The sequence below is a fragment of the Phoca vitulina genome, unplaced genomic scaffold, assembly GCF_004348235.1.
Source record: "Phoca vitulina isolate PV1807 unplaced genomic scaffold, GSC_HSeal_1.0 scaffold38, whole genome shotgun sequence".
NCBI classification, from domain to species: Eukaryota; Metazoa; Chordata; class Mammalia; order Carnivora; family Phocidae; genus Phoca; species Phoca vitulina.
Window position 1 is genome coordinate 4,850,528 of NW_022589741.1, and position 17,462 is coordinate 4,867,989.

The 17,462-nt window shown below is 38.2% G+C and overlaps 1 protein-coding gene across 1 annotated transcript in view; it reads right to left on the reverse strand.

The window, feature by feature from the left end:
- Positions 1-17,462, reverse strand: part of CWF19L2 (CWF19 like cell cycle control factor 2) — a 121,376-nt gene that overhangs the window by 48,508 nt on the left and 55,406 nt on the right. The window contains exons 11-12 of the mRNA XM_032427691.1: positions 4,493-4,606; positions 2,599-2,736 (exon numbers count right to left, since the gene is read on the reverse strand). Coding sequence (XP_032283582.1) covers positions 2,599-2,736; positions 4,493-4,606 — 252 coding nt within the window. The remainder of the gene's footprint in view (positions 1-2,598; positions 2,737-4,492; positions 4,607-17,462) is intronic.

A 17,462-nucleotide genomic window follows, 5' to 3' on the forward strand; every position in this document is an offset into this window, starting at 1 on the left:
GTCAGGTGGGTACAGAGAACCACAATTTATCTGTGCAGGAAGCAGTGGTCCTGTAGGAATCCGTGCTGGGCAGGAAAACCTAACCTGTAACTGACATAGTGCCGGAGGCTCAGTGTGGACAGAGGGACAAGTCTGAAAGTTAAGTACTCTGGGGAACCAGGTCCTAGGGAAAGCCCCATAATTCAGTGAGTTTGACCTCTAGGTGCTCAACCAGGTCCTCAGAGCAAAGATCAGAAGAAGAAGCATTTTGACAGACAGCAGAGCGTTCTGTTCTTCTTAACAAGGTCAGCCCTCAGGAAGAACTGTCTTACCAGAGCTTCACCCGCGGGGGTTTTACCACAGCCCGGCCCACCGGAAGCAAGGAACACACAGCACTGCAGCCCCCTCCAGCCATCCCTTCCCCGCGAGGCAGGGAAGAAAACCAGAAGCACTGGTGAAGTTCACAGGCCCGGGAGCATCGGCTCACCAACAACAGATGGACAACGTAAGCAGAGATGGAAATCCTAAGCACAAGGAAGAACTTCAAGAGAACAAAAACACGACAACAGAAATGAAGAGTGCTTCTGATGGGCTTATGAGCAGACCCGACATGGCTGAGAAAGGAAGCTCGGAGCCTGAAGATGACAAGAGAACCACCCACAATCAGAAAGCAGAGAGAACAAAGACTGAAGAAAACGGAACAGGATATATGAGAATTGTGGGACAATTACAGAACATAAACCAGAGCATGACACTGTCCTAGTCCAAACCTTCAAAATCACTTACAATGCCCATCGCTTACACAAAGCCACAAGCTCCCACACCGTGGCCTGTAAGACCCTACAAGATTTGAGTCCTGCTATGTCTCCCACCTCTTCTTCCACTCCCCGGTTCCTTTCTCCTTTTCCCAGTCTCACTTGTCACCCTGTTGTCTTCTCCTGCTCTTCGAGCTCACCTCTGCTTCAGAGCCTCTGCATTTGCTGTTTCTTCCACGTGAATATTCTCTCCGGGACACTCACATGGACCACTCCCTGACTCTGTCCACAGGCTGCAGAAACATCACCTCCACAGAGAGGCCTTCCTTCAACACTCTACTGAAACACCAGCCTACCTCCTTCCATTTTGCTTTACTTCCTACAGAAATATTTTCTATTTTGTATAATATTTATGTTATATAATACTTTACATCATGCATTTGTTCACTTTCTGTCTCATCCACCAGAAATATGAGCGCCTTGAGGGGAGGAACTTTGACTTGATCAGTTCCCTGCTCACAGCACCAAGAATGGTTATCTACCTAGCACAAATGAGGTGTTCAGTGAACAAGTGAAGCAATAAATGACTATTACAATTTATAACAAGGTTTTATCTTGTGTATCAACCTGAATTGACTATGCTCAGATTACTAAAACTAAATAATTCAGAGTTGCACATAAAATGGTTGTCCTGTTTCTGAAAAGAAAACTTTCAAAAAATATGACGTACCTTCTGCATTGAATTTCCAGACCCTAGGAGACTTCTAGTCTTTCCCTCCAAATAAAGAGAAGTAAAATGATCCTATGGGTTAAATTCAAGATCCCATACAATTCCTGGTGATGGGAAGAATAATCATTTCTATTTAAACCCAAGTTTGTTTTACTCCTCCCAACACACACATACACACAGACACATTGCTTATCTTTATTCTAGTTTTCATGAAGTAAAATTTTTCACCAGGAAGTATATTCACAGAGTTTGAAAAAAAAGAAGTCTAAAAATGTATACAGTAAAAAATCTTGCCCCTGTACATCAGATACCGAGTTCAAACTCCCACCACCAAAAAGTAAGCACGGATATCCCAAAGCAGCCATGGGCAAATTATTCCAACTATTTCAGCTTTGTGGGGTGTACGGTCTCCATCACAACTATTCAACTCAGCTGTTGTAGGGTGAAAACAACCTTAGACAACGGGTAAACAAATGTGGACAGCTGTGTTCTGGGAAAGCTTGGCCTGCAAATCCAGACAGCGAGCTGAAACTCCAGCGTAGTCCAACCTGTTACACAGCTGAGTTCAAATAGGTCTCTTTCAAAAGAAAGTCAGTGGTAGTGTGTGGAAGGCACTACGACCAAGAATGCTGTTTGAAACAAAACTAATCCCACTAACCATAATGATGTACTAACACACATTTTCACATAAATATGAAATATACATACAAAGTTTTCATATAAATAGATTTAAGATTATTCCAAGAGGTCTCCTCTGTAATCTATAATATGTGACTTCAAATACACTCCTTGTGATATAATTATGAAGAACTGAAGGAACATTAACACAAAACACACCGGTCATCTAACTCTGGCCCAAAACTTTCCCTTAAATGGTAGATCAAATACACAATTAACATTGTCATGGTATACATAAAAAAACTAAACCAGAGTCTATATTTAAAAACAAAATAAATCCCAATTATGTATTTCCCAATCAATTCCAAAATGCATGTTCTTGATAGGTCTTATAAAGGATTTGGTTTAATAAAATAAATCAAGATCAGAAAGAACCAGCACTCTGAAAAATAGATCATTGCTAGATGGAGTAACCAGTTTCTCTAAATTGAAAGGTATCCTAGGAATGGATCTTACCTTAGATGCCATCCTCATAAAAAGTTTGTTTTGATTTTCTGCTGTTCCCATCTTTTCATTCTTGACTAAATCATTTAGGCTGAGATTATCATCATCATGAAAGTATCTAACCCTTTCTTTTCCTTCATGGGTTGAAGCCTATGAGAAAATGAACATTATTTAGTGAAAACATGGGTCTTTGAAGTATTTTTAATTAACTATCTGTAAATCTGATATTAAATGCAAAAATCCCACCACATACCACAATCTTTCCTTCCAGCTAGCTTATCCCTATTCTGTGTGCTTCCTTTTGGAAGAATTTCCATTAGAATACCACTCCCTATTTCTGCCCCATTACTCTCCTCTTCCCTAGGGATGGAAGTATAACACTATCTGATTTCTGGGTTTGGGGGAAGAGGCAGAAATGTTTTATCCCTTCTTCTCTCCTGTCTGCTCTTCTTGTAGTAACAATTCCTACCACCATGGAGGGAACTCTGCAGTCATCCAGAGATCGAGTAAGCATGCCAAAAACAGAGTGAAATATTAGCAAACCCATTTTACACAGCTCTATCAGAAACAAAGCTAATATTCTGATTCTCATCTAAATCAGTCCTGGGTTTTCCCAGCAGCTCGTTCCATACCTACATGTGGAAAAGAAAAGTGCTATTTATTTCCTCTCAAGTCCAATGCTCCCTTACGTTCCCTTATTCTCACCTGCTCTTCAACCTCTCTGAGATCTTTGGAACCACATTCCCGATATTTCTTCCCAACATTACTATTCCTGAAATCACGAGCCTAAATCTCCTATTCCATGACTTCAATCACTCCCTGGCTCCAGACCCTTAATTTCTGGCCTTCTCATCCTTTCATTATACTCGAAAGGCAAAGCTCAATCCCAAATGAACGTGTCTGTCCTCTTTACCCCGGTACCCACACTGCTGGGTCAGAGGTAGCTCAAAAAGCTCAGCTGTCATCTGGCATCGCATCCATGACTCCCCAGCCAGTTCTGTCCTTTCATGGAATCCAAACCTTTACTATTCTCTTGCTACATCTCCACTCCAAACCCTTAATTCCTCCCATTTCATTAGAAGAGGGATCCATCCCACTCTATTTGCTGAAAGAATTACTATCTCCAGCAGCGTAGGCACTCAACAGGCAAATAATAAACATCTGACAAAAAATTATGAATGAACAAATCTTCTGTGGACCCAATTACCCCCTTGTATGATATTCCAAATCTACAACAAAAATTCTAACTTGGGAAAACTGAATACATTGTTTTTACCATCTCAAAAGCCTCAACGTAGTGCTAAAAACTAATTGGTAGAGCTGGAAGACGGAAAAGAAAATAAGGTTTATAAAGGATCAGAGCAACTACACAATTAAGACATTATTGTCTTATCCCATCACCATGGCTCAAATTAGATAAAACAAGATTTTCCCTAAGAGCTATGTTAAATATGTAAAAAAAATTAGAAACAATGGCAAAAAAATGTACACAAAATTAAAATTGCCAGGGCACCTGGGTGGCTCCGTCAGTTAAGCATACGTCTCTTGATTTCGGTTCAGGTTATGATCTCAGGGTTGTGAGACTGAATCCCCTGCATCAGGCTCCAGTCCAAGCGTAGAGCCTGCTTAAGATTCTCTCTCTCTCCCTAAGCCCCTCCCCACCCAAAATTAAAATTGCCTTAAACATTCAATGTTCACCACAGTTATTGGAAAACTGTAGTTGAATCAGACTGTATTTTGTAAAATGTGAAGGGATATATCCAAGAATAAAAGTAATATAATTTACTACCTTCTAACATTTGTATTATAAACCTACACTTCAGAATATTCTGTAGTCTGATGCAAAGAAAGCCAAGGGGGAGAGAGGGACTCTGAATTAATAAACAAAGACCTCTGTTAAACACACCATCTGTCTCTTCCTTCTTCCTCCTTTACATTCCAGAGATTTTCCTGGTATATGCACAGGCCACACTCTTCCAGACTGATCTGTTCTGACGAGGATCACTTCTTGGTCTTCATTCTATGGACAGATTTAGAGATAACTTTTGAAATTATTGTGAAGAATATTGAATATTTATATTTAGTAATCAAAAAAAAGCATAAAAATGACTCTAGCTTCCACATGTAATTATAGATTATCTTCAGTCTCCTGGAATTTCATTACCCACTATAATGTAAAACGATCATGCTCTTTTCAGAGAAAAGGTTGGGGAAAAAAATTCCAAGTTCATTTTATTTATTTATTTATTTTTAAAGCAATCACAGAAGCAAACTTCAAATAATGTTTCCATCTAGACAATATTAAAAGATGTCTAAGTACCAATATTCATACAGGCACTGTATGGGAGTGTTCATAATTTATTCAGTAGATGTCATGTTTAATGCATGTTTTTTCAATTTAAAGATGCTACTAAAACCTGATTATAAGAAATAAAGCAACTAGGGGGGTGCCTGGGTAGCTCAGTGGGTTAAGTGCCCGACTCTTGATTTCAGCTCAGGTCATTATCTCAGGGTCATGAGATTGAGTCTGGAGTCAGGTTCAATGCTGGGTGTGGAGCCTACTTAAGATTCTCCCTCTCCCTCTGCCCACCCAACCCTCACCACACCCCTGCTCAAGTGCATGCAACACTCTAAAAAAAAGAAGAAGAAAAGAAAAAGAAATAAAGCAACAAGATAACACAACAAACTTGCTAAATTAGCTGCTATAACAATACTCCACACAACTTCTATTCTTTCCATTAACAGCCCTAAAATGCCTTCCACTTCTCTGACTCTTCAGAAGTTATATCCCACTCGCTTTCAATCCATAATCTTTTTCCTACAAACTACTGGCCAAATACATGCCTGGTATGGTACAGAATAAGATTAAACTTATAGTCTATGAGGAAAATGAAAATTATTAGAAAGGTTCTAACAAAGAATCACATAAAAAATATTAGATATCTACTTTATTAAAAAGCAGTTTGAAACAAGTCCAAGCAAATTATTCACACTTCAATTTTTTTCTCAAATCAGAATCAATTATTAAAAAATCAATTTCAATTCCATTTAATAGAGATTTAGTTCCCCTGTTAAGATGGAAGAAAAAATACATATCAATTATTGATCTTACATTCACATACAATACTAAGTAGATGGTAAAGTTATCATCACTACTTTTCTTCTTCAATTAGTTAACATTAATTAATGATGTGTTATATTTTAAAGAGTACCTCTCGTCATTCTCTTACTGGATAACAGAGATGGTTTATCAGATTGCTAAAGCTGATCTCCCTAAGGACTTTCAAATTACTAAATCTAATACCTACTTATCGATTATCATCTTCCTTGATGTGAAAGTATTTGATTCTGTTTATTATAGTCTCAGCCTGAAACTCCTCTTATTCCAGTTTTCTAAATACTCTACTCTTTCTTGGTTCTGCCTTACCTCTCTCTGACCCATTCATCCATTAAATACTCTAAAAAGTACCTACCTTATGTAGTTACTAAAAGAAATATAGTCCCTGCCTACAAGAAGTGTACAGCCTATTGAGTGAATTATTCTCTACATGCATTAATCAGCATAAAGAAAGTCAACTTCACTTTTTCCTCCATTTCGAGCTATACTCCAAGTATTGATGACTCCAGGGTTCCTTGGTTTCCATCCTTCCAGCCTGAACATAATTGTCACTCGTACTGACAAAAAATTCATTATGCTAAACACAAATGTAATTATGTCATTCTTTGCTGAAAAACTTGCAGGGACCCCATACTACTCAGGAGAGATCAGTGCCTTTCAAAGTGTGGCCCACAAACCAGTACCAGTCAGAATTACCAGCCATGATATATTTGTCATCAGTCCACAATGAGTTAAGTACAAAAACTGAGTGTTTATAAACTTTTACAATAATCTTCAACAGTAATTTTATGTTGGTTCAATCTAAATTAAAATTTGGGCCTATATTTTAGAATATCTTTATTTCATTTTTCTATAATTTTTATTGTGTTTTACAAAACTATTAGTTCATGATGGGCTGGAAAATCCCCCCCCAAAAAAAACCCACAAAAAACCACTCTGATCCTACAGCACAGTCTGAGAAACACGGTACTAGATAGTGGGATAAAGGCCAAGCACCTTAACATACCACGTAAGGCCTTCAAATTCGAATACTATGGCCTTCTTCAAATTCACTTTTTCTCTAGCCGTTCATAGTTCATAGTTTTTGTAAACTTAGTGTCCATTTTACTTCCTAAATAATTTTAGGCGTGTCTGTATTGCTAGACCATAATCTTTTCAGTAAGTATTTGTCTATTTACAGCTATCTATCTGTCTTTGCCAGGCCAAAGCGTACAGATACGCTTCCCGGTTCCTATAGCACCGGGTACAGTGGCGAAAAACGACGACAGTTCACAGATGGGATTAACAAACTGGTGCCTCGGACAGACTGATTCTACTCCCGTCGCTAACCCACCACACTCCCAGCTATGCTCCTCTTCTCCACGCTTTTCTACTTCCTGTTCCTTGGGCATGCCAAGGGACACCATGTGTTCCCACTTTGGGTACCCAAGACAGAAATACTGAGCAATTTCCATGTTTGCTACTCCATTAATACAGAACGTGGGGCTTATTTAAGAAGCTACAACAGGATCAACACACGAAGGCCCACAGGCCAAATCCAGCTGCTGCCTGTGTTTGTTTGGCCCACAAGAATGGTTTTTACACTATTAAATGGTTGAGGGAAAAATCAAAAGAATAACATATTTCATGATGAATAAAAATTATATGCAATTCTCATTTTAGTGTCCAGAACATTGTACTGGAACAGAGCCACGCTCACTCGTTTATCTACGGGCTGTGGCTGCCTTCATTCCACGACAGCTTCAAACCTATGTAACTGAGTTGCCGCGACACACACTGGAAAGCCCATAAAGCCTAATATAGTTACTGTTTGGTCTGCAGAGAAAAAGTCTGCCAACCTCTGATCTATATTATTCTTCAGGTGATAAAACTAATCCAAAATCGTTTAATGATTACTTTTACTACCTGAGAACAAGCAAGATAAAACTTGAAACTGCTGGACAGCATTACAAACAGATCCATGTTGTAACAGGGAGGGTAAGAGAATGGGGACCCAGAGCCCTTTCATTTGGTTAACATGGGTCTGACGTCCATTTCTGGCCACAACGGCCACCATGAAAACCAGGTATAACCTGGCACAGTTAAAATAAAGCCAGACAATACGGAAAAATACATGAAACAACCAAGCCAGAAGAAACACCCCAGAACTAAAACTGGCTGCCTCCAGGACGGGGATAAGGTCTGAAAAGGGCTCAAGACATTGCCTTTCTTTCCCACAGGCCTTCCAGCATTATTTGGGTGTAACACACTGATTAAAAAGAAAAGGAAAGGAAAAAGCACACTCACTTTGCTTCAAAGCTGGTATCTGAAAATTCTAAATGTTCGTTTGAAAGCTATTTGTAGCATCTGGTGCATAAAGGAAACCCTCTTCCACTAGGTCAGATTTTCCCACCAGTTGGTATTCTCAAGTCTGTCATCACTGAAGGCCACAGAACGTGTTTCTATCTTTTAAAATGTCAACAAATAGGCAGTTATGATAGTTCACAGTATTTTCCTGATTTTTAAACAATCTCCACTGTATCTCTAATTATGTCCACAGAGCAGGTTATTCGCTACACACAAGTTCCCGGCCGAGGCGGTGAGTGCTTTCCACTCATCAACATGTGTATCCTGGCTCAAGGCTATTTGTTCATTTGTACACTTATTCACAGGACCTTATAAGCTCAAAGGAAGCATGGTGATGGTACCAGACAGACTGCAAGCAGCCTTAGTTACGTCTCCCTTTCTCAATTCATAGTAACTGTTTACTCGTGTCTTCTCCCCGCCCCTTGATCAGCCTTCCTAGAGGCTCATCTCTTTTATTAATTTCTTTCCTGTTTTTTTTATCACTTCTATTCACTTTTAGTTTTTATTTCAGGAATTTCATTACCTACTCTTCAGTATGTTTTCTCTTCTCTCTTCCGCACTGGGTTCCTGGCCCATGCCACAGCACAGCACGCTGGTGCGGATCCTGGGGCCAGGATGCCCACGTGCCAACCCTGCCTCATTACGGAACCTTGCATGTCACTTAATTAGCTCGATTTCTTCATTCATAGAAATAAACAAAATAACAAGGTATTTCTAGGATCAAACAAATTAATACATACACGTTATTTAAAACAACGCCTAGGAATAAAGTGAGTGATCAATAAATATTAGCTTACACTTTTTAGTTCTCTTTCATTTATCTAAACCTTTCTGGATCTGACTCTTTCCTAGGATTTACCCCCTCTCCTCTCTAAAATGTCTAGGATATTATTATTCTTCATATACATCTACTACTGTTTCACTTTTTCTTTAGAATATTATTCTGTTCTCAGAACTGAAGCTACTAAACATCCTTAAAGTCCTCTTGAGACTGTGCTGCCATTTTAAATTCACTAGCAATGAGTGTTTACACCCCAATTATTTTTACTATGCTCTCTGGCATGCGAGTGTGTAGCTTGGTGGGAGGGTTTTCCTTCCCTCCTGCCCCTCTGCCTCCTCCCACCCTTCAGGAAAAGGCTGTTCTGACAGTGTCCCCACTCAGTCCATGAGGACTCCCGGTTCTTACAACAGCATCTCACCCTGTGAGACTGGGGCTATTTCACGTAGTCCAAGTCACGGCTTCAAGGCTCTGTCTGCCTTCTTCCATCATTTCCTAGGAGCTACAGCACTAAGTCCTCAGGCCATTTCCAGACTTTTCTCAGGAGCCCTCCACCCGGCATGAGGCAGGGAGAGGCTGTATGAGGGGATCTGATTCCCACCCTCTCAGAGCAGCTCAGTCCTCAGCTGCTCTGCCTATTTTTGGAGTTAGATCCCTGCAAGCTCCAGATCCTTACTGTTTTATCCTTCCGTTCAGTTCAGAGAAGTGTATCTTTCCTTTTGAGCATGTTACATCCCTTCCAATTCTCTTTTTACATTTTGTCTGTGATCGCTATGTTTTCGTACAGAGTGAGGGCCTCAGAGCACTAACACACCTCTAGTCAGAGCACTCAGAGTGCTGCCCCCTGGTTTTCCAAACGTGTTAGGTTGTGGGGACCCCTGTGAAACTCCACATCAGTACTGAGATTCAGAAGGTAAGAGATGGCCCAGCACAAACTGAAAACCTTCGCCAGGACCACATCCTCTCAGCTCCTCAAGTCCCCCTGTCAACACTGGAATTCTTCTAGAGCATGCTCTAGAATCAGAACAGAGGCACATATTTATTGGCATAATAATTAATATACCGTTAATTAGTATTATAGTGACCTGCCTAACCTCTTTGTCCTAAAGCTGCTAGCTGGATGAATTCTAAATGTGTACAAGCCTGAGAAAATTAAATATTACTGTTAAGGATCATTACTAAAAAACTAAGTAAAAATTAATGCTAGACTACACCTCACAATGTCAGAAGTAGATTATGTGGAGACACAACTACTAACAATTTTAATTTTGTTAACAGATATTTTCTAGAACCAGTACAATGTCTGGCGCTGGCATAATAGAAAGCCAATTCAATTCTTGTTTCCTTTCCTTCTTTCATCATTGCTTCCTTGTAATCCTTACATATGAAGCTACCCATGAAAAAACATGCACCTTCACATTATATTTTTAACCAGACTCCTTCCAGCATTTGCCAAGGTGGGGAGGGATGAGAGGAGGAAAGGAGATTAAGAAATTTTTTAAGTGTTAACTGACATTCTGGAATCTTTCCACACTAAAATAATAGAGTTCTTTTGGATATTAAAAAAAAAGGTTATTTTGATACTTATGAAATAGATGAATTTAAGGACAACATAGGTTATTTAATACATCAACAACAGCAATGAAATCTGAAAACTGCCTTATATTTTTCCTATTTAAAAACAAACCAATCTTGCCTTTGCAACGACGTGGATGGAACTAGAGGGTATTATGCTAAGCGAAATAAGTCATTCAGAGAAAGACAATTATCATATGATCTCACTGATATGAGGAATTTGAGAAACAAGACAGAGGATCATAGGGGAAGGAAGGGAAAAATGAAACAAGGTGAAACCAGAGAGGGAGACAAACCATAAGAGACTCAATCTCAGGAAACAAACTGAGGGTTGCTGGAGTGGGGGGTGGGATGGGAGGGATGGGGTGGCTGGGTGATGGACACTGGGGAGGGTATGTACTATGGTGAGCGCTGTGAACTGTGTAAGACTGATGAATCACAGACCTGTACCCCTGAAACAAATAATACATTATATGTTAATAAAATAAAATTAAAAATTAAAAAAAAATAAAAACAAACCAAGACAACTTTTCCAAAGAGAAATTGTTTGTATAATTTCATAAAGTTCTAAAATATATCTCATTTAATTTTAAGAACCTTATAACACAGGTATTATTAAGCCACATTTTACTAGGGAGGCTACTAAGGATCATGTACAATAAATGATGAAGCTCCAGACTCGACTCTAAATCTTTGGCTTTAAAATCCCACATGCTATTTCTATTACTCCATTTCTCTAGTAAAATGAGTTAATAGAAATGATACTTTGGTAAACACTGACTTTCTGAAAGAAAAGGTAAGCTGGCAATGCTCCTTTAACTGGTGATATGTTTTTCAATTACAAAAAAATCTCTTTCACCAAAATGAAAGTCTGCACACCTCCTGAGAAGGCCTGAGTACCTGATTAAGGACTCAACAACCAAGCCCAATTTTAACTTGATCTAATATATTTTATGATACTGTCTAGCTGTGGGATGAAACTCTGGGCAATCTGAAAAGACAGGTCCATAACTGGCATAAAATTAAATCAAAAACATTGCAGACTTTTCATTTTTTAAAAATATTCTGTTTCATTCCATTCCATTTGATCAATGAACTCCTATCACTCAGAACCACTTCTATCATTATATAATCCAACAGCATGAATGTGTCTAATGTGATGAACAAGACATGGTTCCAGTTGTTAAGGAATTCATAAATGGCAGGGAGAGGGGGAGAAAGAGGAAATAAGGGAGTTTATACAAATCACCACTAGACTATTAAGTAAGATAAAATATAAATCAAGTAGGACCGGGTCACACGGGATGGAGAAATTAATGTGTTCTTGGGGACAAGTGAACTGGGTCTTTGGAAACAAAGATAAAACGGGAAAGGGTTAAGAAGTAAAGGAAACAAAGCACAAAGATCCAGTACTGCTGAAAGATTTCTAAGTAAAGGCATATTCATGTTTTAGACAAATTTTAAATTTATATTACATTTTAAAGTCTCAAAAATATTTCAAAGGCTCTTGTCTCTAGACAATTAACTTGGCTAAAGGAGTAAGAACAGACATGACCTGAGGTTCTAACTGCCCAAATCCAGCGTTCTTCCGACTCTACCACAACTGCATTCAGATGAAGCCTGGAGGCAATTTAAGGACACGCTGATGAGCAAAGGAAGAGTGGCAAGAAGAGCACGTAGGATGTTACTGCTATACTCTAAGCAAGAGATGATGGGGCAGTGACCGAGAGCAGTGATGGCAGAAATTAAAAGGATGAGGTATGTACAGGAGGGAAGGCAAGTAAAACAATATTACTTGGTGATACTTGAATGTGCTGCCAGAAGAAGGAAGTAAGAGCTTCTCTGTGGTTTTTAATTCAGAAAAACAGCAGGATAAGCATGCAAGTAAGAGAAAGAAAATGATGACATAAACAGACATTTCTGCAAAGAAGACATCCAAATGGCCAAAAGACACATGAAAAAGTGCTCAACATCACTCGGCATCAGGAAAATCCAAATCAAAACCTTAATGAGATACCACCTCACACCTGTCAAGTCAGGAAATGACAGATGTTGGCGGGGATGTGGAGAAAGGGGAACCCTCCTACACTGTTGGTGGGAATGCAAGCTGGTGCGACCACTCTGGAAAACAGTATGGAGGTTCCTCAAAAAGTTGAAAATAGAGCTGCCTTACGACCCACCAATTGCGCTAGTGGGTATTTACCCCAAAGATACAAATGTAGTGATCCAAAGGGGCACATGCACCCCAATGTTTATAGCAGCAATGTCCACAATAGCCAACCTGTGGAGAAAGCCCACATGTCCATAGACAGATGAATGGATAAAGAAGATGTGGTATATATATACAATGGAATATTATGCAGCTGTCAAAAGGAATGAAATCTTGCCATTTGCAACAACATGAATGGAACTATAGGGTATTATGCTAAGTGAAATAAGTCAGTCAGAGAAAGACAAATACCATATGATTTCATTCATATGTGGAATTTAAGAAACAAAACAGATGAACATAGGGGAAGGGAAGGAAAAATAAAATAAGAGGAAAACAGAGAAGGAAGCAAACCATAAGAAACTCTTAACTCCAGGGAACAAACTGAGGGTTGCTAGAGGGAAGGAGGGTGAGGGGATGGGGTAACCGGGTGATGGGCATTAGGAGGGCACCTGATGGAATGAGCACTGGGTGTTATATGCAACTGATGAATCACTAAATTCTACCTCTGAAACTAATAATACTGTATAAGTTAATTAAATTGAATTTAAATTAAAAAAATTTTTAAAAAAGAGAAAGAAAATTATGTATGTAAAGGGGATGGTTTTATACATTCTGAAGTTAGGGACACCCTTAAAAGTCAGGCAGACAACTGAAAACACTAGTTCAGAGCTCAGCATAGAGCTCAGATCATCCACAAAAAGATGTTAACTGGAACAGTGAAACTAAGAGATACAGCCAGGATGAGAACAGAGATCCTTGCTTACCTATCCAATCCCTTCTTCCTCTTCCCTCACTCATACCTCACTCTGTAGCCATTCAGAAGATGCCACCATCGTCAGATGACACCATCTGCCTCTCACCTCTGCACCCTCACCCATGCTCCTTTGCCCAGACCACCTTGCCCTGCTGGTTTACCAGAGGAGGACAATGAAGTTGCTAAGAAAATAGAAAGTTGTTTGTTTAGAGACACAGCAACTTAAGCGTATTTATAAGTAATGAGAAAGGGGCCAAAGAGAGAAATTAAAGATTCCACACAAGAGAAGGTGGGAACTGGTTCTAGAGGCTAGAAAAGGAATAAGATCAGAGCACTGGTAAAGAACTTGGCCTTCGAGGAAATGAAAACACTTTTCCCACTGCCAGATGAGAGATGCAGAAAGACTAATGTTCTGGGGACACGGACAACAGACAGACACTGAAAACATCCAACCTTATAATTTCTATTTTCCCAATCATCAGGTAGGAAGCAAAGTGACTGCTAAGAATAAAGCAGGGAATCTGGGGAGAATGGCTAAAGTTCTGAGTAACTGCTAAGAGAAATGTGATTTTTGGGGGGGGGAGCGGGCAGGCAAATTTGCAGGGAGAAATAGGTCATTGTGAATTTCTTCAGTCTTCCTTCCTAAAATAAATTTTAGAAATTGTATTATTGGGACACAAAATATGCTGATATGATTACAATTTCATTTAATAATAACTGTGCAGCATGGAAAAACGCTGTTGACAGACGAGTAGAGAAAAGCAGAATAAAAAAAGACTATAATTATGTAAAATTATGCATGTGCTTTCATAGTTATAATGGACAGAGACTTGAGGAAAACATCAAAAATATTTTTTAAATGTAGATTTTTTTGTCTTTTTTGCATTGCTTTGTCAATTGTGCAAAAATATTTAACATGTTATTAGGAAAGAAGGAAGGACAGAAGGAAGGGAGGAAGGAAGGAAATAAATCTGGAGGGAAATACTTTAAAATATTTTAGGGCACCTGGGTGGCTCAGCTGGTTGAGTGACTGCTCAGGTCATGATCCCTGGAGTCCCGAGATTGAGTCCCACATCGGGATCCCAGCCCAGTGGAGAGTCTGCTTCTCCCTCTGACCTTCCCCCTCTCATGTGCTCTCTCTCTTTCATTCTTGCTCTCTCAAATAAATAAATAAAATATTTAAAAAAATTTTTTTATCAGTGTATAATCCCTGAGTGGTAGAATCCGGGGTGATTTATTTTCTCCGTTAAGTTTTTTTGCATTTTCCACATTTCTACAAAGAATACATATTATAATTAAAAGTCACCTAAGAATAAAAAAATAAAGAAAAATATACTTTAGTTTATTTTTAAAGTCCATATACTATTATAATAGAAATTTTCTATCTAATTGTGTGAGCATTTCTAGGCAACTTAAATTTTTGTATTTGAGCTTACATAACTGTCACATATAAAATCGGTTTCAACATCTAGGTAAGATTCTCTTTTTACATTTCAAAAATCAGCTCATTAATCTATGTCAAAGGAATTATTTTAAATAATTTTTATTTACTTTAAATAATTGTAAATTATACACACAGACCTGACCTCATTTCTTGCCACCAAATTAAAACTTAACGAGACCCACATCATCCTGCACTCAATTTATTCAAAAAATGAAGATGAATGACTTCACAGAATTTTAATGAGAACTAAATAAATTTCTATAAATAAATGATTAAAACAAGTCCTGGCATATAGCATGCCCTCGAAAAATACCACCTATTACTATTAATAATGCTAGTAGTTGTAATACTATACACATCAGTTAATACCACTGTCCTGAAAAATAAAATTGTATCTTGAAATTTAATGAAATAAACTCAGAAACAGAACCTAAGTAAAAAATATTATTAAAGGAATTGGAAGCAAAGTGGTTTTCTTAAGGTAATAATTCTTTATTAAACATATCCTGTAACGCTCTGATGGCACAGATTTCTAAACCAAACTATGTTTTATCACTTAATATTTAGAATTAATTCGGAGAATCACACATGGATAACATACTGGATATTTCTGGATAGACAGGAACATAGCAAATACCATAAACTTTTTCTATGACTCATCATGATATAATTTCAAGTGTTTTGTTTTCTTGGTTTTTTTTGTGTTTAGTTCGACTCAACTAATTTTATTTTCTCTTCCTCATAAATCTTTATTAGCAACTGTCTACTACAATTATTGTACTCAGAACATGTTTGGTATGTGCATACGTACTATGCACTACAAAAGTGAAAACTGCATTTTGTTTTCGGCAACTATAAAGCTGAGAAGATCACAGCTGGGCCAAGGACGTTGGATCTCATTGTCCTACCAGCCCTTTGACCTTTCCCTGAAGCCCCTCAATAAAACAATCACCCCCAAAATAAGAAAACAGCATTTTAAAAGAATTTTATTTTTAGCTTTCCTAAAAACACATTAAATTTGATTTCTTATAACTAACTTGTAATTATGCATACTACAATACAGCCAAAGTAATTTTTAAATACATAAAAGGATAAAATTTACTTTGGGGTTGATTTGTTTCACTTAAAATTGTACCCTTAAATTGCAAATATATAATATCAATCCATGACCTCATTCTTCCACGCCCTCCCCCCGCCCCCAGAAATCCAGAAAACAATGTATTAGAAGCAAACCCTTCAAGAGAACATGGCAGTCTCAGGACTCACTATTGCCCGTACGTGGTAGCATTTCATTTTTCCCTTAAATTTAATTATACAACAGAAAAAAAAAACCAAAAACAATGAAACAATGATGATAGTGGACTGACGAGCATTTGAGGGAACAGAGGTGAACTGATGGAAGAAAGAGGTTGCTCCTGGGTCATTCTTCCTTCTCCAAGAAAACCAACTAACTAGTTATGGCTTCAGTAACTACTGGAGGACCCTGGTTCACAACTTGAGAGAGTCCACAAGAGAATTCTTCATACCAAAACTCAATGTGATACATATACAATCACAACTATCCAAAATAATTACAAGTTGTTCTAAATTATTACATTTGAGAGAATATTCTTCACAAAACAATAAAAAAAAAAATCCTACCCCAGATGGCATTAACAATTAAATATGGCCAACGAGTCATTAAAGCTGGTATTTCCTACTCAGTGACTGGTGTCTATGGGTCATCACTCACACCCAGGATAATACTTAGAAGCCATGCTGAAGATTATTTCTGTGGCTTAGAAATAAGTCTTACAGAGAGTTGTCATAAAGAGAAAAGCTTTTCCTTTGGCAAAGTTACAAACATGGTGATAAGAGCCAAAAATAATGGCTACAGCCTCAAAACATTCTCTGGATGCCCAGATTGCACTGGGTCCTCTTCACTATCCCCAAACTTCTATACTTTTCCTTTGGAGGACCATCAAAGCTGTAATTATATATTTGTATAATTGATCTTATTTATAAGTTTTCTTTCCAGAGAGAATGCTTTCCAAAGGAAAATATGATGTCTGAGTTAAGATGTAAAGAATGAACAGGAGGTAACTAAGGGAACAGAGGGAAAGAAGAAGAATATTCTAAGCAAAGGAAATGCTTTGTGCAAAGGCAACGAGCCTGGAGGGAAAGCCACTCAGAGGTCTAGATGATGATGACAAAGAGCTGACAGGCATGAAGAGTTGATGGGGCAGATAAGAAAAGCAAACAGCAGATTTAGAAATATTTAGCAGGTAATGCCAACACTATTTCATGAAGAATTTGATGCAAGATGCAAGAAGAATGAACAGATAAAAGATTCCGTGTTACTAAAAAATGTGTTTGTATTTACATATCATCTATGAAATTGTTTGGCTTTAATTTAGCTTAAAATGTTGACTCCTTAGAAATAGTTTATTTAAAGAAATAAGCCCTCTAGTAACATAGGTAACATTTCTAATTGTAGACCACAGAAATGAGATAATTTGGGGATGGTAATTAAAGAAGTAGAACCGTATACAAAATAGGTACAGCCACGGACTTGTTTTGCTTGGCTAGGGAAGAAACAAGCTAAATGACCAAAGGCAGAGAATATCTCTGTGCTCCTCTTCCATGGCAGGAAAGGCTGCTACCAAGTAA